The sequence below is a fragment of the Salminus brasiliensis genome, chromosome 5 (genome assembly GCF_030463535.1).
Source record: "Salminus brasiliensis chromosome 5, fSalBra1.hap2, whole genome shotgun sequence".
Taxonomy (NCBI): domain Eukaryota; kingdom Metazoa; phylum Chordata; class Actinopteri; order Characiformes; family Bryconidae; genus Salminus; species Salminus brasiliensis.
In genome coordinates, this window is record NC_132882.1 from 41,202,679 (window position 1) to 41,229,913 (window position 27,235).

Sequence of the window (27,235 nt, forward strand, 5' to 3'; positions counted from 1 at the left end):
GCGATGAGCGGCGCGGCTGGAAGTGACTGCTGGGTGTATTTAATTCACGCTGAGCCGCAGCTCTCATTACCGCTGCGGCTCATGAACGCCATGTCAGTCAGAGCCGGGTGGACAGGAGGAGACTGTCAGCGAGTGCTAATGGATAAGGATAATGATCGTGGCAGTGATCTAAGCACCATGTAATTAAAGACTCTCTCTCTCTCTCTCTTTCTCTTTCAGCACGGGCCCAGGCGGTGCAGGCGGAGAACGTGACGGTTTTGGAGGGCGGGACGGCACAGATCTCCTGCCGCCTCCAGAACTACGACGGTTCCATAGTGGTCATCCAGAACCCACGCAGGCAGACGCTTTTCTTCAATGGGACACGAGGTGAGCAAACAGCTGGGCCAGAGCTCCTCCTAGCTCCTCAAATCACTGGCCCTTTGTCTCAGAACAAGATCCCATGAAGACCAAGAGGCCGATGCTTCTAGTAGCCTGACCTGATGCTACCTGGAATTGGGTTGCCCAGAAGGGTCCCAAATGTGGAAAAAAGGCGTTTACATACTTTGGATTTAGTGTAAAAACTCTAAATACTCTAAAAACTCTAAAACAGTTGTGGAGGCATAAAGCTATCATCATCAAGCTCCTTTTGTTGAACTGGGATGTTGGAATTTCCATGTTTCAACTTGAACACCCTCACAAGTCCCCCCACAAGAACATCTGTATTAGCACCTCTGTCCATTTGTGTCTTATTAAATCAGCATACGCACAGTACTGTCCAACTTCTATCTGCGGACATGTTTCCATGGGGTTTTTATGCGAAAAATATGTATGAGTGGTATCGCTAATGATTCTAACCTGAGGCAATGCTAACAGTGCTAACCTGGAACATGAAAAGTGGGACATATTATGATTCGATTGGCCATAAAACACCAGTAAAGATCTGAAGTGTCCAATTACTTCTGAGATAAATAGTCCAAGCGTTAGGCCTACGTTGCATAGCTAAGAACAAGGGTGTTCTTAGCTATGCAACGTAGGCCTAACCTTGAAAAAACTGAATTGTCCATTTTTATAGATCACAGCACATCAGACAGTGTCAAAAAACACTGTATAATCTGCTGTGATCTATAAAAACTATTATTTGACCACTGAATGCAAGTTCGATGCAAGCGTGGGATGACTGTGTAATGGAAGCAAGTGGCTATGAGCTTCCATTACTTGTTGGCTACATTAGCTTCACAGCTCCAGTGCTACATTTAGGGAGCAAATCTCAGACCCCAGACATGTTTTCGCTGACTGACTACGTTTGGTGGGTGGGGGAAATTGAGTAAAATTAGATTTTTGGTCGAACCATTGCTTATGGGCGCTTTCAGCCCCAGTGCTAATCAGAGCCTGCTGGGTCGTTTAGCAAAACACAGCTGAGGAATCAGCTCACTGTTAGCAAAGTGATTTTCAGCATGTGTAAAGTAAAATGAGTCGTAACCTGCAAGATTCAGGCTGAATTAAGAAGGTTGACAGAATTCATAGGATTAATTTATAGAATTTGTTATTTATTTATGTCCATTATGTCCCAGTTTCTCTGTGAAGGCTGATGTAGCACTATATGCTAGCTTTTAATTTCACATCCAGATATCGACAGGCATACAGAAAAACTGTAGTAAAGTGAAAGTAAGAGTAACATTTTAAAAAATATTAATATAGGCACATAAACAATATGGTACATACAAATAAACATATTTTAATTCTGGGCACAAGAAGGAGCCTCTACATCAGTCTGCTTTATCTTAGCACATAAACCCCAACGGTAAGTGTGTCGCACCTTGTACAATGACATTAAAATAGTAATATCAATGAAATAATACTGTACAAATGAATATATATATATATATATAACTGCTTGGCCACAGTGAGCAAAGGTATGTTTGGAAGAAAAAGGGTGTTGAATTTCATGTAAAGAACACCGCTCCAACTGTTAAACATTACGGAAGATCAACCGTGCTTTGCACTTGTGTTGCAGCCAGTGGCAAAGGGAACATTTCACTGTAGAAAATATAAACTTATTTGATTAAAAAATCAGCAAATTCTGGAAACAACCATCACACAATCTATAAAAACAAGCTGATGGACTACCTCAAGTGGAACAACCTAAAGGTTTTGCCCTGTCCCTCACAGTCAGCCCCCCAAATCTAAACATCATTGAAAATTTGTGGACAGGCCTCAAAAGTGCAGTGCGGAAAGAAACAGCCCAAGAAACATACAGAACTGGGCTCTTTTCCATTTCTGATATTTTGGAAAAGATGGAAATATAATGTAATATAAATGATCTTGCTTGAAATATTAAATAAATGGTTCATCTTTAACGTCATTATGAAAATCAGCTCTTCACTGGGTACTCTACTCACAGCAACAGATATCTTGACCAGGGCTGTCCAAAACCTTTGTTTGCTCCTGTATATCGGTCTGAAAGGCACCACACATGCTGTGTAATTCTAAGGGATAATAAGGGTGTTGGGAAATGGTGGTGTAAAAATGTATTATGGCTGTTTTTGGCACATAAACCCTCCCAAACGTTATAAGTGGACCTCAGGGAAGGCGGAAATAAAATGGGTGAAAAATGTAGGATATGGGCCTTTTAACACCCAAGAGCTCAGACTATTTAATACAGTGAGGGTTTACAATCCAGACTTCACACAGGCTTTATTTCTTTCCTTCTTAGACTATAATACCAGAAGGAGTTCGTAGAATCGTTCAGAACTACACATTCACACTACATGTGCAAAAGTTTGTAGACCCCTGCTGGTTCAGCCATGGCAGGCCCACACTCACCCTATCCTCTGGCAGATGAATGTGAAAAGTACAGTGAAACTAGACTGCCAAACAAACTTGGACAGACAGACTAACAACAGTTAGTCCCGACCTCACGATCTGATTGGTTGAGAAGCGTTCTTAAACTGTGTGGAAAGGCTGGGCGGCCATCTTTGCAACGGCACCATGCAGTGAATTCCAGTTACACAAGGCTAGGCGAGAGGCGAGACCAAAATACTGCATATTCACCATGTGTTGGACACTGACCACTAATGTGCATGTGGCGGAGGCCAAATTCCATCAAACACACACAATGGCAGTGAGCACATGTGCCTGAAGCGGTGGGCAGCCACCACTTTTTTTAAGAAAGCAGCCCCTGTAAGCTGATTGGCTCTTTCTCCATAATACCATGTTGAGCGTTTTGAGAAGTCCTGTTCATATGGCAGCTCTACTCATCAAAAACAACGATAAGCCGTATCCTAGAGCATCAGGAATACACGGATGGCCCATGACACCCGTTTTATATGTAAAATATAAGTGGATAAATAAATAAATTCATTAAGTAAATCAAATGAAATAAATAATGCTAATATTAGTGAATTGACAGTGTCTACTTTTTAAGCTCATTAAAGCATTAAAATGTCAACCAATACAAAAAAAACCTGCATATGATTCAGTTTCAGATAAACAAATCTGTGTAAACATCCTAATTGCAGCATGTATTTTCTAAAATCAGTTACCTAGCTAGTGTATAGCCATCATATGGCAGTGGTGTTTGCTTTCTTTATGTGATTGTAAAAATATCGGTAAAAATGCCTGAAAGTCTTTTGGCCGTCCCCTGGTCAGTTCACTACGTAGCTAATGCTATGCAGGGAATTCATTAAGTGAGTGGACCATTCCTAATGCAGCTCCTCTTTCCCTTTTGTTGGGTATGTAGAGATAGAAGGACTGGCTTGGACGTCATCATATGCCTCTGCTTCTTTTATAAGCCATTTCAAATTAACCCCTTAAACACCCTATGTTCCACTGGTGGGCCAGAAATGCTACTCCAAATGTCTGTTACCCAAGAATAGCCCCACCAGCATATTCAGAACCCCCTGTAGTAACTGAGTAATTCGCTATAGTGTGTAATAAGCCTATAAGGGGTTAAAAGCCCTCTGCAGCGTTTTGTATATGTGATTTCATGACATTTCATAAAATTCTGAAGAAGCGGTGGCAAAAATCTATGTAGCGGAAACACTGGGTCTTAACAGGGGGTTTGTGCCCCATTTGCTTCAGTAACAGCCTCGACTCTTCGGGGAAGGCCTTACACTAGATGTCAGAACATTGCTATTAGGATCTGAGTGTGTTCAGCAATGAAAGCGTTAGTGGGGTCAGGTACTGATGCTGGATGATTAGCTTTGGATCTCAAACGTGCTGGATGGAGCTTCATCACTTCAGAAAACATAGCTGCACTGCTCTAGCGCTCATGCGTACATGCATACAGGCTGTAACTTGTGTAAAGCATAAACACAGCTACTTTTTGTCTTTTAGTCTTTCACATTTATTTTCATACTGCTGTGCATTTTAAAGTTAGAGCTGAGAAATTTGTACAATTTCTCCTTGTGACAGCTAGCTTTTCTCATCATTTAAATGCATTTAAACTGCCACCCATTTGTCTTTTTGAATTACTTTTAACTTATTACCATGGATTTATTTTTAAAGACCATTTTAGAAATGAATCCCTAATGACATTTCTCCCTCCTTGCTGTCGCTATCCTTCATTTCTGACAGTAGCTTTCATCTTATTACAAGAAATGAGTTACACCATGGCACTCGGTCCTCCTCACTTCATGTAGGGTTCTAGAAGTGTGGACTAAGTGTGAACCCTTTGGAATTACTTGAATTTCTATGCTAATAACTAATACATTGTGGTCTCATCATCTGTTATCTAAGTCACAATTATAAACAAACACAGCCAAACTATACTAATAACACACATACAGATGTACTGTTCATGTCTTTGTATAGCATAGAGTGAACATTCACAGTGCAGGCTAGAAAAAGTAAGTGAACCCTTTGGATTTCCAAGGTGATGACTAATACATTGTAGCCTAATCCTTGTCTAAGTGTTTGTCTAAGTCTGAATTATAGACAAACACAATCTAACTAACATACAATCTAACACACAAACAGTTGTATTGCTCGTGTCCTTTATTCTGCACATTCTGCACAACATCCACAGTGCAGGCTAGAAAAAGTAAGTGAACCCTTTGGAATTACTTGGATTTGGAATTACATTGCGGTCTAAGTCTAAGGATTTCTGCACTGATGGCTAATACATTGTGGTCTAATCATTGTCTTAGTTATAAATAAACACAGTCTAACTATACTATTAACACAAACAGTTGTACTGTTCATGTCATTATTTAGCACATAGAGTAAATATTAACAGTGCAGGCTAGAAAAAGTAAGTGAACCCTTTGGAATTACTTGAATTTCTGCAGTAATACATTGTAGTCCAGTCGTTACCTAAGTTATAATTATAGATAAACAATCATACTAAACTAATAGCACACAAACAGTTGTATATCCACAGTGCAGGCTAGAAAAGGCAAATGAACCTGAATGTTAAAGGCTTTTCTAAGAGCTAATTGGCAAAGTTTGAGAACAGTGACAAACCTGTTCTCAAGAAAAGGGTAATATGAACCACACCTCAATGCAAACCACTTTCAGAAGATCTCAGTAGACATGTTATAGAGGCGCATGAAGCTGGAAAAGGCAAAAATGTAAGCTAAAGACCTGGATGTACATCAGTCCAGTCTACTATTACTCAATATATTACACTATCCTCCATTAGAAAAGAATGATGTTCTTGGATGTACCCTACAAAGGAGACACTGCTGTCCCAAGCAAAACATTGCAGCCTGTCTGAAGATTTGCCCAGTGTTGAAGAGGGATTTTGGATCATTCTTACCTGCAAATGTGTTACAGGTTTTTTTTTTAAAGAAGCCTCAGGCAGCCCTCAGTGCCTTGTGATTGTTGAAGGAACAGTGCATTTTAAAGGTGTATCAAAGCATGGCCTCAAGCTGACGAGACATTGGGTGATGTAACAGTGACCTAAAGCACACAAGTAAATCAACACTAAAGAGTGTTGAAAAAGAAGATTTGTGTTTTGGAGCGGCCAGGTCAGAGTGCCGACCTTAACCCTATCAAGATGCTGTGGCAGGACCTGAAGAAGGCTGGGAGCGCAAGGCTTCCCAGAAATATTGATCAACTGGTCCAGCATTTCTTCTCAATGTTGCGTAAACCACCAGAAACAGATGAAGGTGATTTCAGCTAAAGAGTGATCTACAGATTAGTTTTCTTGCAACTGTTATAATAATAATTAATATAATATAATAATAATATAATAATTAATAATACTAAGGAGTAGTATTATGAATGAATATTGACATTCATGTCCAAATACTTTTGTCTCATGGAATGCTTATAGCCTATGTTAGCTAAGCACGGTTTTCTTATACTTTTCTCTCAATTTGGTACTGCCAATTAACCCACCCATTTTTAGCTCCCCCTAGCACTTAGCAATGCGCCCAACACTAGGAGGGTAAGGACTTAACACATGTCTCCTAAGATACTTGCGAAAGCAGCTACCACCACTTTTTAAACTGTTGCCGATGCGGCATCACCAGGCAGCCGACGCGCTCGTAGGAAGTGCCGGGTCCCAGTCGGCTCCAGCTAACAGATGAATGTGCTGGCCAACATCGCTTTGAGAGTAATGAGTGGAGAGAGCGCCATCTACCCACCTAGAGAGAGCACAGCCAGCATGACCAGGCTGGTTGACCAGCCTGACTAGCCGGACCACACTGGTCGACCAGCATGACCAGCTCCAGAAGCTGGTAGACCTGCATGTCCTGAATTGTTTTTTGATCTAACTGAATTTGCCGGCTCATAAACTTCCACCTTCCTTCCCCAGCGAAGTGAAATCGGATCAGTAAGTGAATCACTTGAAACCTGAGTTCTAAACGAATCAGTCGGCTAATCTGAATCGAACTTCCCATGGCCGAGCGTGTCTGTAATGTAGCCACTCTGACTGTGCTGAATCACCTTTAATGCACGCTACTTTTCGGCCCTTCTCTTTTTCCGACCCGTCTCCGACCTATTAATATCCGCGGGTGCACTGTAAAAGCTCTGTCAGCTGCCAGGCCGGCCTGGCCGCTTGAGTGCCCCGCTCTAAATGCTCTGAGAGACACCAAATGAGCTTCTCGCCGGGCTAACTAATGGCTCCTGATAGCACTCTTTTAGTGGATGGCGGAGCAGAAATATCCCTCCGGGCCTATAACCGCAGCAACCTATCAGCACTGTCCGCTTCCCTCGGGCCCATAGCGATTGGCTGGGCCTGAATGGTATGCAAATGAGGCGTGACTAAAGGTGACACAGGCCTGGACAAAGCTCTGACATTTCAGTAAAGAAAAGACTCTTTTAATCTCTCTGTTAAACACGACTGGAGTGAATAGATTCACACCGATACCAGCTGCTACACACACACACACACACACACACACACACACCTCAGCTGACTCGGTTGTTTCTCCCCTCGCTTTCTCACTCACTCACTCAATCACTCACATGGCCTTTCAGTCACCTCACTCGCTCGGCCACTTGCTTATTTGCTCACTGACTTGCTCAATCATTCACTCACTCCCTTGCCCCCTTACTCGCTCACTGACTCACTGGCTCTTATTCACTTACTCCCTCACTCATTTGCTCCTTTAGTTACCTGCTGACTCACTCGCTCACTTGCACACTCACTCACTCGCATTCACTTACTCCTTCCACCTCTCTTATTTACATATCCAGTCTCACTCCCTCCCTCACACCATCCCTTACTCACTTATTTACTTCCTCACTCCCTCACTCATCCCCTCACACATTTACTTATTCACTCAGTCATTCCCTCTTACTTACTTTTGCTTGCTCCCTCCTTTCCTAGCTCGCTCACTTTCTCTCTCCTCACTCACTTCCTCACATAGTTCTTCTTTTCCACACTCCCTTGCTCCCCTCTTTCACTCCCCCAACTTATTCCCCTTTTTCACCAACTCCCTCACTCCCTTCCTCCCTCCCTCACTTACTGTTGCTTGTTCCCTTGTTTGCTCACTTACGCTCTCCCTTAAATGCTCCCTCACCATGTCCCTCACTTATTCACCCGCTTCCTTACCTCTTCCTTCCCTCCCTTTCGTCACTTACCTCTTCCTTTTCATACTCCCTTGCTCCCACCTTCCCTCACTTATTTGCCTGCTCTGTTACTCCCCCGACTCCCTTCTTCCCTTGCTCACCTGCTTACTCCCTGTCTTCCTTAATTGCTCCCTCACTTTGTCGGTCACTTATGCACTCGCTCCCTTATCTCCTCCATCTCTCCTTTACTCACTCGCTCCTTTTCTCACTTACTTCTTCCCCTTCACATGCCCTTGCTCCCTCCTTCCCTTACTTATTGACTTGCTCTTTTACTGCCCCACCTCACTCCCTTTTTTCACTGTCTCTCACTCACTGCCTCCCTTTTTCCCTCACTTACCTTTGCTTGCTCCTTCCTTCCCTTGCTCACTTATTTACTCTTACACTTTAGTTTTTAAATTAGTCCCTTAATATGTCCGTCACTTATTCACTCGCCCCCTACCCTACCACTCACCCTTTTCCTCACTCCCTTGCTCCCTTCTTCCTTCACGTCCACATACTCGGTCCATCCTTTGCTTCCTCCCTCCTTCAGTCACTTTTCCATTCTCTAACTTCATTCCTTATGTAAGTATTCACTCCTCTTCCGATCCCGTCCTCCCTCTCACTCACTCATTTACTCCTTTTCTCACAGAGTATCCCTTACTCACTCATTTACTCCTTTCCCACTCAGTCCCTCCCATACTCCCTTATTCATTCTCTCATTAGCAAGTTCTCTTCCTCTTGTGCTTACTCCCTCCCTCAGTCACTCCCTCCCTTTAAAAAAAGTGTTCAACCCATCTCCCAGCTGCAGTTATCTTATATTCAGTGTGTAAAGCTCAGCTGAGGAGAAAACGACAGCCAAGCACACTGTGTGTGTGTGTGTGTGTGTGTGTGTGAGAGGGAGAGAGAGCGAGCCTTCAGTCGATACATAATGACTCCTACAATGGCTGCTGTACTGCTCATTATTTGTTATTATTCTCATTTTCAGGAGATCGATTCTTCTCTCCTTCTTTAACAACAAAGCGAAAGAGAGGCTTTTTATTCTTCACTCCCTTCCAGCACTGCTCCTTTTTTACCCTCCACCCCTCCACCCGCCTCTAATCACCTGTCAGCTTTTTCGTTTTAAAGAATGTGTGGTTAGCCCCTTCATAAAACACTTACTTTATAAGCTAGAACTGGCCTGAATAGCACTTTGTTAAATTTCATTTTTGCCCTAACTAACCTTAAAATCAGCATTATGCAGCATATTTTCAACTGTAAAACTGCAGCTTCAGAATCATGTTGATGCTGCACTGACTGCAGTGAGGAGAATGGCATCTCGGTCATTGCCACTTTAGGATGAACCCTGTTTCTGCACCATTACTCCACCGCCTCCGTCCACATGCTTCTTTTACTTCCAGTTCTGTATCTCTCAGCTTGTACAGAAATGCATGTGTACAACTGATGTGGTGTTTATGGCAGAGATGGGAAAGTGAATTACACTGCCCACCTGTAGAGGGAGCCCAGGAGCAAAACATACCAATTTTCATACCATACCAATTTTGCTACACGTTCATACAAGTCCATAGCTAACTCAGTTTTACATGTTCAAAGTCAATAGCTAACACAGTGCTGCATGTTCAAAGTCAATAGCTAACACAGTGCTACATGTTCAAAGTCAATGGCTAACTCAGTTCTACACGTTCAAAGTCAATGGCTAACTCAGTTCTACATGTTCAAAGTCAATAGCTAACTCAGTGCTACATGTTCAAAGTCAATAGTTAACTCAGTGCTACACGTTCAAAGTCAATGGCTAACTCAGTTCTACATGTTCAAAGTCAATAGCTAACTCAGTGCTACATGTTCAAAGTCAATAGTTAACTCAGTTCTACATGTTCAAAGTCAATAGTTAACTCAGTTCTACACGTTCAAAGTCAATAGCTAACACAGTGCTACATGTTCAAAGTCAATAGCTAACTCAGTTCTACATGTTCAAAGTCAATAGCTAACACAGTGCTACATGTTCAAAGTCAATAGCTAACTCAGTGCTACATGTTCAAAGTCAATAGTTAACTCAGTTCTACATGTTCAAAGTCAATAGTTAACTCAGTTCTACATGTTCAAAGTCAATAGCTAACACAGTGCTACATGTTCAAAGTCAATAGCTAACTCAGTTCTACATGTTCAAAGTCAATAGCTAACACAGTGCTACATGTTCAAAGTCAATAGCTAAATCAGTTCTACATGTAGAACTTTGCTAGGCAAACATAAATCTTGTTTATTTGCTTTCAAATTCTAAACATTATAAAGTTTCATGCTTCCAAAAAATTCAGAACAGTTGTCATTGTTAATAATTGAAACGGATGCTGTTATTAATGCATGCATAACAATTATAACCCTTAACTGAATGAGAATGCCTCAGTGGCTGTTTATTGGGGTCTATTATTAAAAAGTGGTCCCCAAAAGACAAAGGGTCTAATTTTGTAATATGGAAATGCTGAATGAGTACTCAAGTGTTCAAGTAATCCCCGGCCCCCTTCCCTTTCCTCCAGTTTCCCGCTTGTTGTCCACCTGTGATCAGCTCCCTCAAGACTGCGCATCACACGCAGATCCGATTCCAGTTAGAATCAGGGATGCATCCAAACCCACTTTGATCACAGACACCACTATGCTTGTCTTTTCATGCGTACTCAGGCAACGTCACTTATCCCAGATATGGGATGCATGTGTATGCCCAGTGTAGCGTAGAGTGTAAACACAGCCTTTCAGAGCCTCCATAGCGTCTCTGCTCTCTTCTCATTTCCTTTGTTGCTCACTTCTGCTCCTCAGTCTCTCTCGCTCAGTGCTTTACTGGCACGATTGTTCCAAGCTACATTAGCGCCAAACCAATTAACATATAAATCAATAGGAGGGGAAAAATGAACAGAAGTAAAACAATAGGAAGAGAAAAGAAGCTATTTTCCAAGAGTAATCATAAACAAAGAAAGGAAAGGTTGAGGGAACATGTTTTTAATAAGTTGTGTCTTGCCTTAATGGCTTTTCCCTCGGGTCGTGGCGAGATGCCGTAAGTCTTGAATTGATTTGAATATGCTTTATTGTCCCTGATGGGAACACTTTTTTCATTTTAGCGTTCCTGACTGGACGGAAAAAAGGGAAACAGAAGCAGAACAGCTCACTCAAACAAACATTACATACAAATCAGACATTCATCTGCTGCTCATTCTTAGGTGTTTCATATCAGGTAATGAAAGTGTCAGTCAGAAGAGGTAGGCCACAAAAAAAGTACCTGCATTAAGGCATTTTGACAGAATCTCGGATCCCGAATATGTGAGGTTTTTCCAGCCACTAGAAAGTGTGTGATCCTTTTACAATTTGCAAATTTAAGTGTGACCTGAAATGTGATCAGGTCTTCATCTGATCCCTGGAACCAGACTGTTAATCCAATTTTACGTCAGAGTTTTTACGTTTCTTAATTAAGCAAAGTTATCCAGCATTAAATAACTGCGTTTGCAGACGTATGAGAAACCTCTGTGAGTTCATTTAAAGTGGCAACTGAGGAACATAAATGTAGGTCTTCACAACCAAAGTCTGGTGTTCACCACACAGGTCTATGGAAGTGTGCTGTGCCTCCAACAAGGGAGATTTCTAAAGACCTCAGAAAAAGACCTCCCAGATTTTATCAGGTTGGAAAAGTTTACAAAACCATTTCTTAAGACTTTCTCCCTCCAACAGTCCACCGTGAGGCAGATGATCTACAAATGAAAGACATCAGCACCATTGCTCCTCCTTCAAAGAGTGTCTGTTCAGCTAAAATCACTCTTCAAGGGCATAGCAAATGATAATAATGTAGGAAGTCCCAAAAAACCCAGGGTGAGATGTAAGAACCAGGCTGAGATGTTCATGAGAGAAGAATGATGTGCATGGCTGGATAGCAAGTAGGAAGCCACTGCCCTCCAGAAAGAACACTGCTGACTGTATGAAGTTTTCTCAAGGCCACATGAATAAGCCAGAAGCCTACTGGAAGAATGTTCTGTAGACAGATGAATTCTGCCTAGAACTTTAAATGAAAGCCATATCTTTGCAGTGAAAATCAGACACTGCATTTGAACTGGAACTGGAGCTCCACTCAGCTTTTGCTGTTGCTAATTTGCTGCTGGTTAAGTTGTCCAACTACTGTCACCCCTAAAGATGATAATGTATATTCAATCGTTAATAATAAAGATGTAGAACTTTCTTTATAATTAAATGGTTAAATATAGAGTTTAAATATGTGTTTAAATATGACCCATAAATAAGTTGATTGTTACCCATATACATACATTCTATAATCAAATATTACCCATAAATATACATTCTATATTCAGCTGTACCCATAAATATATTCTATATTGAACTATTACCCATAAATATATGTTATAAATTTAACTGTTACCCATAAACATTTTTGCTATATTCAACTGTTATTCATAAATATATATTCAACTCCCATAAATATTTATTCTATGTTAATTTTTTAGCATATAGATACACTATATATTCAACATTTACATATATATACATTCTATATTCAGATTTTACTATACTACTATATTTAACTGTTACTCATAAATGTATTCTGTATTCAATTTTTTACACATATAGCTATATTCTATATTACAATTTTACCAATATGGATATATTCCATGTTCCGCTGTTACCTGTAAAGATATATTTTCTATTCCAAAAACACACACACACATATATATATATATATTCAGCTGTTACCATAAATATATATTCTATATTTAACTATTATGCATAAATATATGTTCTATAATTCAACTGTTACCCATACATTTACATTCTATATTTAACTGTTACCCATAAATATATATTCTAAATTTAACCATTACCAAACATTTTTGCTATATTTAACTGTTACAATAAATATATACTATTTAACTGTTATTCATAAATATATATTCCATATTCAACTCTTACCCAAAAATATTTTTTCTTTATCTATATTAATTCTTTATTCTGTATTATTATTATTATTATTATTATTACTATTATTATTACATATTATGTTCAACTTTTAACATATAGATACACTATTTATTCAACATTTACATATATATTCTATATTCAGATTTTACTATACTACTATTTTTAACTGTTACTTATAAATGTATTCTGTATTCAATTTTTACACATATAGCTATATTCTATATTACAATTTTACCAATATAGATATATTCCATGTTCCGCTGTTACCTGTAAAGATATATTTTCTATTCTATATTTAACTGTTTCTGGAAAGGAAAAGTCTTGTGCAGGACTATTACATTTAAAATGGGATGTGCCATGAAACTTGTAGGTGATATGCTTTGAAATACAATGCGAGACTGTCTCTGCCTGCCAGACAAGCTAGATGTTTGCGCTCACTGAAAAACTCCCATGGAGGCCAAGTCTATAAGAATCCTGCCGCTTGTATGAACAGGCTGCCTTTCTCTCCCCAGACAGTTGGGCAGTATTACCGCATTCTAGAAACCCATTTTCTTATAGAATATGCCTTTGTCTGAATCAGACTCCTACAGTTAGAGCACAGCATGTCTTCTCTACGCAGCCTGGTCAGTCTTCAGCGGTCAGACTGTGCTCACTGAGCTGCCACTGTGGTCCTCAGCATGTTTCCTTCATATTCTCACTGTGATCAGTTGGGTTGCTAGTGGGCAGTGGTGATTTAGGGCTGATTCACATTGACGTTTTCTCAATTTATTCAACACCCGTCTGTCGGTCTCTGTCTCTCTCTCACACACACACACACATACACACACACACACTCTCCCTCTCTCTTAGTTCAGTTCAATTGACTTTATTGACATGGCTGCTTTGCATGCAGTATTGCAAAGCAAAAGCAATTACAATCAGCAGTACCACTATTACAACATTTGCACAGTACGAGTCTGAGACCACATCAGAAATCTGGTGTTTATTTTATTTAAATCTGGAAATTATGTTTTTTAATTCTCTCAAAACATTTTAATTAGTATGCAGTTGTCTCTACTTCAGCACTATTAGTGTCCATCATAAGTGTGTGTGTGTGTGTGTGTGTGTGTGTGTTTTTACTCTATTTTTCTTCAGACATTTCATTAATCAGAGATCTAATTATGCTTACAGTACACTGTTCATTTGTGTAAGATAGCATAAAATTGTCCCTAATGTGTTGTCTTCCCAGAGACATTTGCTAACTACATTCAAGAGCTCATGTCATTTAGGACATTGAGGACATGTCACAGTAAAGGCTCATGTACTCAAAAACAGCAGCAATGCCTTTAATATGACCTGTCCTCAACGTGACAACAAATGTGAGGACATGTCCCAGATCACAAACAGTAAAATAGTTTTTTTTCCTGTAATGTCCTTACAGCAACGCTGGTAAGCTGTTACGGTAAGGACATGTCGTAGCTCAAAAACATGAACAAAAAATGTCTTTACTGTGATATGTCCTTACTGCGACTGGCTACTACAGACTGGCTCAAAAACTGTGGAAAATTGCTGTAGTAGTGCTGCAGTAAGGACATTTATACTTGGAAACAGTGAACATGTCTTTACATTGTCATGCTCTTAAGTAAAAGGTCAACTGACTGTGACCTGTCCGTAACATTATAATTAACATGATGGGTGTTGAAGTAAGGACATGTCGCAAAAACCTTTTACATTAGTCTTTACATTGACATGTTCTTAATGCTACAGTTTATAACACCGCAGTAGGGAAATTAACTGTGAATGCTATTTCTTGAAGGGTTTTATTAAGGGCATGTCTCCTTGTTGCAATAAGGACGTCACACCTTTAAAACTGTGAAAATGTCTTTACACTGTAAGCTGTCGCCTTAAAAAAATGTCTTTACTGGGACATGTCCTTACTGTGACAGCTTAGACTTATGCAGTAAGGACATGTCACACCTTCCAACAGTGAAAATATCTATACTGTGATGTCCTTACCGCAACAGCTTACAGTGTTGCAGCGAGGACATCTGGACTCAAAAAAACAGTATGAGCACAATATGAGCAATAAAGACATTTCTTAAACACATTTTTACTGATTTGAAGCTACATGTCAGGGTAACGATATGTAATGTTACAGTAAAGGCTTTTTATGGTTTTGACTATAAATGTCTTTTATTGCACACTATGTCACACTAAAGACATTTAACCTGACATGTAGCTTCAAATCAGTAAAAATGTGTTTAGGAAATATATTACAGATATACAATATATTTACACAGTAAATATATTTATAGTCCCAAACAGTTCAAATGTCTTTATTGCGACATGTCCTTACCGTGACGGCTTAGGGTGTTGCAGTAAGGAACACCCTAGGATGTCCTTACTGCAACACTCTAAGCCATCACAGTAAGAACGTCACACCTGAAAACTGTAAAAATTTCTTTACTGTAATGTCCTTACCGCGACAGCTTGCAGGGTTGTGCCGTTTTTGCGGTTTTATTGTGGCATGTCTCGACCATGAAAGCTCACAGTGTTGCAGTTAGACATTTATAGTAACAACAAAAAAACAAGAAGTTTACTGTTTACTGTTACATATCCTTAATCTGATAGCTTAGAGTGTTACGGTAAGGACATGTTACAGCTTAAAATCTGTGAAAACATTTTAAGGAAATGTCAAAATATATTTATAGCCCAAACAGTGTCCCTACAATGATGACAAGGGTGTTGCAGTAAGGACATGTCACACAAAAGACATATACACTCATAAATAGTGAAAATGTCTCTGTTGTGTAACTTGTAACCATCGCGACTGGATGTATTTAGATGGTGGACTCGGTGACGCTGATTAGTGTAAACAAAAGCCAGTAGTACTGCTGTGCCTGATGCACTTTTACCAGTAACACACAGCCGTGTCCGTGTTGGGAGAGGTCCACCTCCCAAATGATATCTGATCAACGCCTGTCCTGTGGTCAGACACTGAACAGGGCAAGGCTGATAAATTGTACACCAATAGACAGGTCTTTCCTCTGGGCAGCCAACAGCTGCCAATACATGTGGCTAGGCAGTGGTCACTGAGCCTGTGCTTGTGTTTAGGTTGTATCGCTGATCGTGAATCACCATCTCTCTCTCTCTCTCTCTCTCTCTCTCTCTCTCTCTACCTCTCTCTACCTCTCCAGCGCTCAAAGATGATCGCTTTCAGATGGTTCTCTTCACGCCGCGTCTGGTGCGCATCACCCTGAGTAATGTGAGCGTGTCAGACGAGGGCGGCTACTTTTGTCAGCTGTATACTGACGACACACACCACCAGGTGGCCACGCTGTCGGTGGTGGTGCCCCCAGAGGTGCCCTCGGTGGAGGTGAAGATGGAGGCGGTGGAGGGCGGAGAGGTGGAGCTCACCTGCCTGTCGCCCCGCAGCAAACCCCCTGCCACACTACGTTGGGTCAGAGACCGCAGGGAAATACCCGGTAAGTGTGTGTGTGTGTGTGGGAGTTAATCCACTGGTTGATTATGATTCTTTAGGAAAAGATTTGGTCAAAGTCAGAATTAGAGTCTGACTCAGTATTGGGATTAAAATCTGATTCAGAATCAGGATCTAATGTCTGTAATTAATGCCTCTTAAAAATTAGGAACTTTGTCACCATCTTTCAGTGTCTGGGTCATGGGCTGAAGGACGGAGGAGAAAGAGACATCAATCAGATATGATATCAGAACTAGTATATTAGAATCAGAGTCAGAATCAAAGTCAGAATCGGGATCAGTATCAGAATTAGAATATTAGAATCATGGTCATCATCACAGTTAGAATATTAGAAAATCACAGTCCGAATTAAAGCCTAAATCAGAGTCAGTATCTGGATGAGAATATTTAATTCATAATTTGAATCAGAATCAAAGTCAGTTTCAGGGTCACACTCAGAATGAGAATATTAGAATCAGAATTGAATCAGATTCATTGTCAACATCAGAATTATGATAGTAGAATTAGAATCAGAGCCAGAATTAAGATCACTATCAGTACTGGAATATTACAACCTGAATCGGACTCGGATTGGAAACATAATCAATGTTAGAATTAAAGTCAGAATGACCAATTATAAAATAAGAATCAGAATCAGTATCAGAATTTGAATATTAGAATAAGGGTCAGAATCATAGTCATAGTTAGAATGTGAGTTAGAATCAAATTCAGAATGTAACAGTCTGAATCAGGGTCAGTTTTAGAATTAGCGTTCAGCATCAGAATTGGGATATAATCAGATTCAGAATCAAAGTAAAATTTAGGGTCAGGATCAGAATTTATATACAGAGTCAGATTTAAAGTCAAAATTAGAAATTATAATATTAGAATCAGGGTCAGCTTCAGTATTAGTATATAATCAGAATCAGGGTCAGCTTCAGAATTAGTATATAATCAGATTCAGAATCAGGGTCAGCTTCAGTATTAGTATATAATCAGAATCAGGGTCAGCTTCAGAATTAGTATATAATCAGATTCAGAATCAGGGTCAGCTTCAGTATTAGTATATAATCAGATTCAGAATCAGGGTCAGCTTCAGTATTAGTATATAATCAGATTCAGAATCAGGGTCAGCTTCAGTATTAGTATATAATCAGAATCAGGGTCAGCTTCAGTATTAGTATATAATCAGAATCAGGGTCAGCTTCAGAATTAGTATATAATCAGATTCAGAATCAGGGTCAGCTTCAGTATTAGTATATAATCAGAATCAGGGTCAGCTTCAGAATTGGTATATAATCAGATTCAGAATCAGGGTCAGCTTCAGAATTAGTATAAAATCAGATTCAGAATCAGGGTCAGCTTTAGTATTAGTATAAAATCAGATTCAGAATCAGGGTCAGCTTTAGTATTAGTATATAATCAGATTCAGAATCAGGGTCAGCTTCAGAATTAGTATATAATCAGAATCAGGGTCAGCTTCAGAATTAGTATATAATCAGATTCAGAATCAGGGTCAGCTTCAGAATTAGTATATAATCAGATTCAGAATCAGGGTCAGCTTCAGAATTAGTATAAAATCAGATTCAGAATCAGGGTCAGCTTTAGTATTAGTATATAATCAGATTCAGAATCAGGGTCAGCTTCAGAATTAGTATATAATCAGAATCAGGGTCAGCTTCAGAATTAGTATATAATCAGATTCAGAATCAGGGTCAGCTTCAGAATTAGTATATAATCAGATTCAGAATCAAAGTCAGAATTGTGTATCAGAATAAGGATATTCGAATCAGAGTAGAAATTCGATTCAGAATCAAAGCCAGAATCAGGTTTGTGAATTTGAAGATTAGAATCTGCATCAGACTCAAAACTCTGATTCTAGAGTCTGATGCATTATTACCATTCGTAAAACACTTGGGAAAGCCTGTGAAAATGAACACGTTCGTCTTCGCTACCACTATTATTTCCATTCAGTTTGATCCTCTCCTCTCTGAAGCCAGACGCTGAGAGTCAGACGCTCATTCGCTCCATCCACAGGCTCGGAGACCTGATTCCTTCTATCAGTCCCTGGCCAGTAGATACTCGTTCTTTTATCCTCCCCTCCACACTTCTATTCTGCTTGCTCTCTTATATCTGTTTTGGTTTTATCTCTGCTCTGTTGCGGCGGTGGGCCGTGTCTCCTTTGTCCTCTAATCTCCCCGTCAGCCTAAGCACCGCTCGTCTGTCAGAGATTCACCACGGCTCCCTCTGTCACTGTTTTTTTTCCCTTACTCTTACACACATCTGTCCGTCTGGCTGTCCTCCCACTTGGACGTCCCAACACGCACACATGCGCGCGCACACACACACACACACACACACACACACACACAAAATCAGAGTCTCAGCTGTGTGCCAGAGGCTGTGCCCAGGTGCTTCTGGATGCAACATTCTGATCCAGCCTCCCTGTGAGAGTGTGTGTACCCTCTGTTCTGCCAGTTCTTTATCTCTGCTCATTAGGGGTGTAAATCTCTGACCTGACAACAGTTTGATTCAGTGCATCAAGGAACCGTTTTCAGGTTTCAACACGATTCGATTTGAGTTCACTGTGATGCTTTAGGAAATGATTCAATGATCAAATCTTACCCCAATTTTTTTAGGAAATGATTATGCATCATGAATTCCCACATTTCACCACACTTTCAGTCAGTTATAATTCATTAAGAATTGATTCAGTGCATCAGTAAATCTCACAGTTGCAATCAGTGGTTCTTCAGTAAATGATTCTGTGCATCATTAAAACTAAAATAAGTGATTTGATCTGACTTGATTATGATTCTTTAGGACAGTGAATCATGATTCACTTCCAGTTCTTTAGCAAATGATTCAATGCATTATTAAATCTCACATTTAATCACAGTTTCACTCCGTTATGATTCCTCAATTGATTCAGTCCATCAGGAAATCTCAGTTAAAATTTGTAAACATTCATTCAAAATGAATTATTCCAAATGAAATCTCAAATTCTTTAGGAAATGATTCAATGCAAAGTAAAAAAAAAAAGATTCATTGGTAAATGATTCTCTAAATCATGAAATCTCATTTTTGACTTTTATTTACAGTTCTTTAGTAAATGATTCAGTGCATTCTGAAACTTTCTCCATGCTTCGATTTGACCTGAATATGATTATTTAGAAAACAGTTCAGCGCATTGTGAAATCTTAAATCTCACTACAATTCAATTATTCACTTGGATCCAGTTACATTTCTTTAGCAAATAATTTAATGCATCATGGGACCTTAAATTTCTTCATGATTGACTTGATTATGATTATTGAGGAAATTTGATGGAATTATAATTCTTCAGTGAACGATTCAGTTCATCATGAAATCTCACATTTCACCATGATTCAGTTTGATTCTGGTAATTTAGGAATCGAGTTTGATTTCACGTTGTTTGATGGAATATCTAGACTGAATACACAAACGTGATTAAAGAGTGAATGAAATTAAATCTGTAACTGGTAACAGGACTTAGATTGGTCCATTCATCATTCAGATTTAAGAACAACTGTCAGATTCAAATGATATGGCAAAAAAATTAATTGCACATTTTATTTTCATTGATTTATAGTCATGCAGTTAAATTGCCATCTAATCCTGCTCCTCACCGGTTCTCCGCTGGCATCACTTTCTTTTTGTATCCTCCCTCGTTCAGGCTGGAGAGACGGTGGAGAGTGTAGAAGGGTACCGGGTCAGGATTAAGTTCTTGGGCTGGGTGCATGCTTTTGTGTGTGCATGTGTTGAAGCTGGACCGTGTCCGCCTTGGAGCCGACCACTTTTCCACAGGAGAGTAAAGCCCTGTGATGGTTACAACAGATACAATTGAATTTGTTTGGCCCGCTCGGCTCGCCTACACTTCGCCCAGCCTGCCAGCATTCACCACTTCTCTTTCTCTCTCCCTCTATCATTCTTTGTTTCTCCTTCTGTCGCTCTCTCATCCTTATTATGGCGTACATTGGTAATTAGCTGCACTAATTAAACTGTTAATACCTTACAAAATGTGTGATTAGCAGAAGGTTTGGGATGACGGTGGATGACATCACATGCATGTGTAGGCAATACAGATTCATATATAGAAGTGGTATAATCAGCATGTCTCACAGTAAGCAGCACAATCCCAGTTTTATTGTGTGTATCTGGGTCCAGCTAGATTTAAAGGGCCTCTATTCCACATTTTGGCTTTCCTCTGACCTCCACGTGAAATGTTCGGGCAGTTATGTATCAAAAACAGTCCTAATTCATTTTTCAATGACCTCTTTTCATCCCCTATAATATAACAGGCTGGTTTTTGCTACTGTGCCTTTAAGACTCAGCGCTCTGCATTTAAAGCTCCATGTGGGGAAATTCTATAATATTGGCCCTTTAAATGAGCACTGCAGGAATTCATTCAGCCCTGTAGGCCGTTATGCTGCAGTACTCTTGAATCACACAGTCCTGTAGTGCTCCGTTTCCCTCGCTCGTTTCCCCCCAGTGTGTTAAAATGTGTCATGGCCTCGCTGACTTTGCCTAGTACCTGTGTCCACCAGGGCCAAAAAAACATGAATACGTTTTTGTTCCGTTCAGTAAATGATGTATATGGCAATCATTGGGGTCCAAGCACTGGGAAACATTATGGATCCAGTAGAACTCAAATGATGAGCAGTGTTTTTTAGATTGGGATCTCAAATAAAAGATTTTAACAAATTGACCTTTTGACCTTATAGTAAGATGTTGTCGAAACGCTTTTTGGAAAGACCCGACTTTGCATAGTAGTTGAGCCTTTTTATTTTGTTTTGTTTTTTAAATGCACCATTAATTTTACAGGTTTTTTTAATGTTTTTTTTCATAATAAAGGTGCCGCTGGAACCTGCTACAGGGGGTTGATTTTTGATTATATCTGAGAAATAAATACTAAAAGGTTGTGTGTCTTTGTCCTGTGTTACAAGAATATTTTTTATTAAATGTTGCCTTTTTGCTGCTCAACTTTCAACCTATGGGAACAAGCTTGTGTTCTTTTTTTTTATAATGCTAATGCCTGATTGCGATATCTGGCTAATTTAGCAAATGTGTGCAAATGCTCAGGGTAAGCTCATCTGGAAGGTGAGGTAGCAAATTAACTCAGCTGTGTGTATATGTGTATATATGGTAGTATATGCAAGGTACAAGGTAGTATGCAATAGCCAAGGTGTGTGTGTGTGTATATATATATATATATATATATATATATAGAGAGAGAGAGAGAGAGAGAGAGAGAGATACAAACAGCAGGTACTCAAGGATAAGCAAATGGCCTTTATGTCCCCTCGCGGAACAAGGCATGGAGTCAGAAACAGCAGCAGATAGGAATTCAATAGAAATACGTGCTTGGCTAGGCTAGTCAGTAAACTAATTAAGCAGCTAAAGAAACCTTTCAATACAAATGTTTTTTGAGACAACAGTCTTCACACTCCTGTTCAAATGACATGCTTTGATTTTTACATAATAAATTAATTAATGAAGAAATCCGGGAAGGTTATGGACCTCCCGTCACCCTGACCAAGAAGAAGCTGAAAAGAAAAAGGATGAATAGACACTGAGTGTAATAGCGGAGGCCATATTTATACATTTATATATGTTGTCATTTCTTTCCCGCCAGTCTGTTCGAAATGAAGCAAATACACAATAACTGTGCATTAAAGAGCATTGCCATTGTGAATGTAACCACCATCTAGCCAACTAGCCTTCTCTCACGGCAGCTTCCTCCACCAGAGAAAATACACTGAAATTTCAACGCGAGATGACCGCTGACCTCACATTTAACTGCCTGGTTATGTGAAAGTAGAGCCACATGTTTCTGAGAGTGGTGACATTGACCTCATTTTTACATATTCAGATTTTTTTCTTCGGTGGCTTCCGAAGGGTGGACAAAAAAAAGCTCAATGTCCAACTTATCACTGGTAGCAACCAAGAGCAGTCAGTTTCCATTTAGGTTTTGTCTGAGCACATTGATTTTCTATGGATTGTCGTCAGTGGCAACATTTTGGAGGGTGGGTGTGGGGGGTCTTGGACATTTCTAAGGGCTTGTGACTGACAGAAGCCCTAAAAATGTATTTTGGCAGAATTGTTAAGTTGCGGGGTCCAAGTCTCTGGCAGCACCCTTGACTGTCTCAAACACTTTAAGAGCTCTGAGAGCCTCGGCAAGTAGCAATCACTGGGACCCAAGCACTGAGCACCATTATGAAGCCAGTAGAACTCAAACGATGGGCACCATTTTCAGATTGGCCTTATATATTTATTCATTTTTGGGGGATGACTTGAGTTTGCATAATAGGCTCAGTTATTCCAGCAATTACCCCATATTTCTGAGAATGCACCATGAATTTGGAAGTTTTCTTAGTGGATTTTAAATGATCAGCTCATGATTTATTTTCATATCCGTAAAAATGACAAATGAAAGGTTGTCCGTCTTTGTCCAGCAGTGCAGGTCCTTATCTGAGACTTATTTCACACTGCAGCTCTTCACCACTGGGGAGGTTTCTGTGTGTTAGAAGAACGTTTTGCTGAAATGTCGCCTCTTTTTCTCTTATTTTCTGCCTCTCCCTCTCTTGGTCTCTCAGGTGTGGTATCCCAGCAGGAGAATGGGAAAACAGTGAGCGTGTCCAACACTATCCGTCTGCCCGTGGAGAGGAAGGATAACGGCGCCGCCCTGAGCTGCGAGGCATCCCACCCGGCACTCGTGGGCCAGAAGAGAGTCCGCCACTACCGCCTGGATGTACACTGTGAGACTGACCCCCACCCCCTTCTAAGATTCCAATCTGCCGACTGCCACGTTAGCTTCATTAGCGCTTGTTATTAGACCCACGAATAACCATCTGTTTCTGCACGCTCTGTTGCAGAGGCTGTAAAGAGAATGAATTATGACTGCTCTGGTTACAGTACTGGAGGACACTGGTCCCTGAAACACTTTTTAATTTTTTATTATTATTACGATTAAGTTTAAAGCAAAGTTATTTATGAATAAATTATTGAACCTGGTAGCTGACAGTAAAGATATACAGTATGGATATACTGTATTTATTTTGAATGTTGTTGTGCATATATAGCCGTTTATCAGATTTCCATATGAGTGGATGAGCTGTTGCAAAGTGCAAAGCACGTATTTATGGAAAAGATTTGGGTGGCTATTGGCTTCTAGTGTTTGTTAGCAATGCTAGCCTTGTAGATCTAGCGCTAAACTAAAGAAGCAAAAGTTTAGATACTAAACTGCCTGATTACCTACATCTGGGATAATTGTGTACATTGTTTTTTTTTTTTATCAAACTTTCAGTAATAATAATAATAATAATAATAATAAGCTACTACTAATGTACTACTAATTTTCATTTTCATACATTTGCTAAATTGGCTAGCCTTTGCAAAAGAACAAGCCATAGCTCCTAACCTAGCATTGGCTTAATGACAACCTCAGTAGCTTGATTCCTTAATTGTGTTTTTTCCCCTCTTTAATGCTTTTAAAAATAAAAAAATGGTTGAAACTTTATTAGAAATCATCATTTAAAAACATGCTAATCAGCAAGTAACTAGTTACAAGGAACAGTGTACTCCAATACTGTAACCAGAGCAGTTATCATACAGTTCTAATAAAGCGTACTGGCTCCAGTGCAAACCCTCAAAATCTAAATATGTCTGGAAAAAACATGTTAATTTTATTTTTACTAACCATTTCTTCAATAATAGCAGCCAGAAGATCAGAACACTGGAACACAAACATTATGTGCTCGAATTAAAAATAAATTAAAAAAATAGGGCTGCAACAATTAGTCAAAGATTACAGTACGCTGTAAACATGCAGGGGCTGTATGGCTTTTAACCCCTGTATTTAAACCCACACAACAACATTACTGTCAAAACATCAGTTAAATAGGCCCCAAAATAGAACCCTGATGGACTCCACGAGATACAGTTCCCAAATAGTTCACTGTAGTTTCTGCATTAGTATTAATAACAGCATGATAAACAGAAGCTGTATGGGATTTTGAAAAGGGCCTTTAAAAGATGGCAAAAGCAAAAAGAGAGAGAGAGAGAGAGACACACACACACACAACGCAGTATAGTAAGCGGAGGTAGAGGTTCCCTGCAGCATGACGACGATGCACACTAGAAACTAAACAAAGCTGAAGCACCTGAGGACCGAGGCGTTTCCGCTCCCGCTGATAGTGGATAAGTGCTTGTAAGTAACATGCCTGTGGCTAATGTCAGCCTGGTAAAGGTAACATTAGGCTCAGAAAACAGAACATCTCCCAGAAGAGAGGAACATTTCAGTGAAGTTCAGCATCAGGAAATGCCATTCTGAAGTAGTTAACATGGAGAACACAGAACACAGAAGGTCTGAGAACACAGAACCTTACAAAAAGAAATCTTGGGGAAATACAATCTAGAGTGTAGAAAACGGGGAATGCAGAACATCAAATCCATGGGAATATGAACCCTGGGAACACAGAACCCAGAGAATACTTAGAACTTAAGACTTTGGTGACACAGAAGCCTAAGAACATGGAACCTAGAACTATAGGAACATTTTACCCTGGGAATCTTTAACATTGTGACATGGAACCCAAGGGACAAGACATATAACCATGGGAACATAAAACCATTAGAACATAGAACCTGTGGAATTATGGGAGCATATATCCTTGAAAACAGAACTTGTGAACATAGAACTGTTACAACACAACCTAGAACCATAGGAACACACAGCCTTGTTAACCTTTAACCCTGGGACTTAGAACCCCAAAATCATAAAACTTATGATCCTGGAAACATGAAAACCCTTATACCATAGAACACAGAACCCTGGGAACATAGAACCCCAACCGAACCTTGAGGACATAGATCCTTCAGAATATAGGACTATAATCTATATTTATATAATAGAAAAGTACCCATGGGAAATTTCATGCCTGGAAACAGTCAAAGTTTAAGCCTTGAACACTGGGGACATAGAACCCTTCAAACGGAACTTAGAACAATGGGAACATAGAACCATAGAACAAGACACATTTGTGAGCATCTGTGAACATATAAAAACATAGAACCCATAGTACCATGACAACATAGCCTTGGAAATGATGAATTTGGAGAAGGAAATCCCACAGAAATGATACTGTTAGAATTATTAAGAAAATAATAGATGGATTATAAAAGAATGAAAAAAATTTGAGAAAGGAATTGATAGATTCACAGAGTCTAAACGTAATCATTAAATTAGTCAAATAATGAGAGAACTATTAACCGATTATAAATCTAATCATTAGATTAGTTGAGTAATCAAGTAAATAATTGCTAGATTAAGTTTAACGTTAAATTAGTCAATTAATCCAGAGAACAGTCGTTGGATGAACCGATTATAAAGTAATCGTTAGTTGCAGCCCTACAGACAACCACACTAAAGTCTGTGATGCGACCACGTTTTCCCAGATGTGAAACTGGAAAAGCTCTCGCGCTGGAGCTGGCTGTGTTTCTGCCTTAAGTGCAAGGACGGCAACGGACAAAGCCGCCGCATCCCGGCTGGATGAGACGCTGCACACTGAGAATGTGGTGAGTTGTGTCGAGCCCCGCTGAGCTGTTGTTGATGTGTGTCTCCACAGTCGCCCCCACTGTGAGGATCATCCCCCCCCAGGGAATACTCAGAGAGGGAGACTCACTCAGCCTTACCTGCTCTGTCACTGGAAATCCACTGTGAGTTACTGCCTCTATGTGTCTGTGTGTGTGTATCTGTGTGTGTTCGATTTCTCATGCACGTGTGTGGGTGTGTTTGACACCGAAGGGGGTTGATCTGTGTGTGGGTGAGTGTGTTTCTGTTCCAGAAGCTCCTTTCTGCTCGCAAGCTTTCCTTTTTCCGCAGGGATTCGCTGCGCTTATGGAAAATCTGCCCGATCCAGATGAGCTTAAGAGCAAATGAAAAGATCTATATGAGCTTAAACAGCTGATTCCAACACACTGTATCTATACAGGGGGGCCCAAGCTACCAGGCCTACCTGCCCTCTTCCCTTCCCTCCTCCTCCTTTAGAACATTTCCTGGAAGAGGGGAACGTTTCAGTGAAGTCATCTTACAGCAGAGAACGTATAACACCATAGAACTTAGGGAACTTGGGGAACACAACCCCTGGGATAATGCAACCAAGAACATGGTAACTTGGAAATATAGAACATTAAACCATGGGAGCCTAGAAAGCTGGAAACATTGAAACAAAGGAACATATAACCTAGAACCGTGGAAAGGTACATAGAATACAGTAGGTACCTGGGAGAATACAGTAGCCTCACTGTTATTACATATGACTGTAAACATAGAACTTAGTAAAAACGAAAATAGTAAACATGGAACCTTGGGAAAATAGAATATTGAGAACATAGAAGTCATATAAAACCTTTGAGAACCCTATGAACATAGAACCCTGGGAGCCTTTAACACCATAAAACCTTGAACACCTGGGAACATAGACCTTTGTCAACATATAAATGTAAACCTAGAACTTTGGGAAATTACAACATTGGGGTCACAGAACCTTGGAACCTATATCCCTGGCACATAGAACCCAAGAAACATAGAACATAAAAATGTGAACCTAGAACCCTGAAAAGAAATACAGCAGTGGGATAATGTATCTATTACTCTATGAGCAAAGAACCCTGGGAGCCTTTACCCTGGAACACTTTAAAACCTTAAACCCCTGGCAACCAGTGAAACTGGAACATTGAGATCACAGAACTGGAATCATAGGAGGGTAGAACCCAAAGAACCTTTAAAGCCTAGAGAACATGGCACCCTGGGAA

At 39.9% G+C, this 27,235-nt stretch overlaps 1 protein-coding gene across 3 annotated transcripts in view; it reads left to right on the forward strand.

Moving 5' to 3' along the window:
- cadm4 (cell adhesion molecule 4) overlaps positions 1 to 27,235 on the forward strand; it is a 263,298-nt gene that overhangs the window by 207,347 nt on the left and 28,716 nt on the right. For all 3 annotated transcript variants that reach the window (XM_072680423.1, XM_072680421.1, XM_072680424.1), the window contains exons 2-5: positions 220 to 366; positions 16,119 to 16,406; positions 23,017 to 23,178; positions 26,047 to 26,137. In XM_072680423.1, the coding sequence (XP_072536524.1) occupies positions 220 to 366; positions 16,119 to 16,406; positions 23,017 to 23,178; positions 26,047 to 26,137 (688 nt within the window). The remainder of the gene's footprint in view (positions 1 to 219; positions 367 to 16,118; positions 16,407 to 23,016; positions 23,179 to 26,046; positions 26,138 to 27,235) is intronic.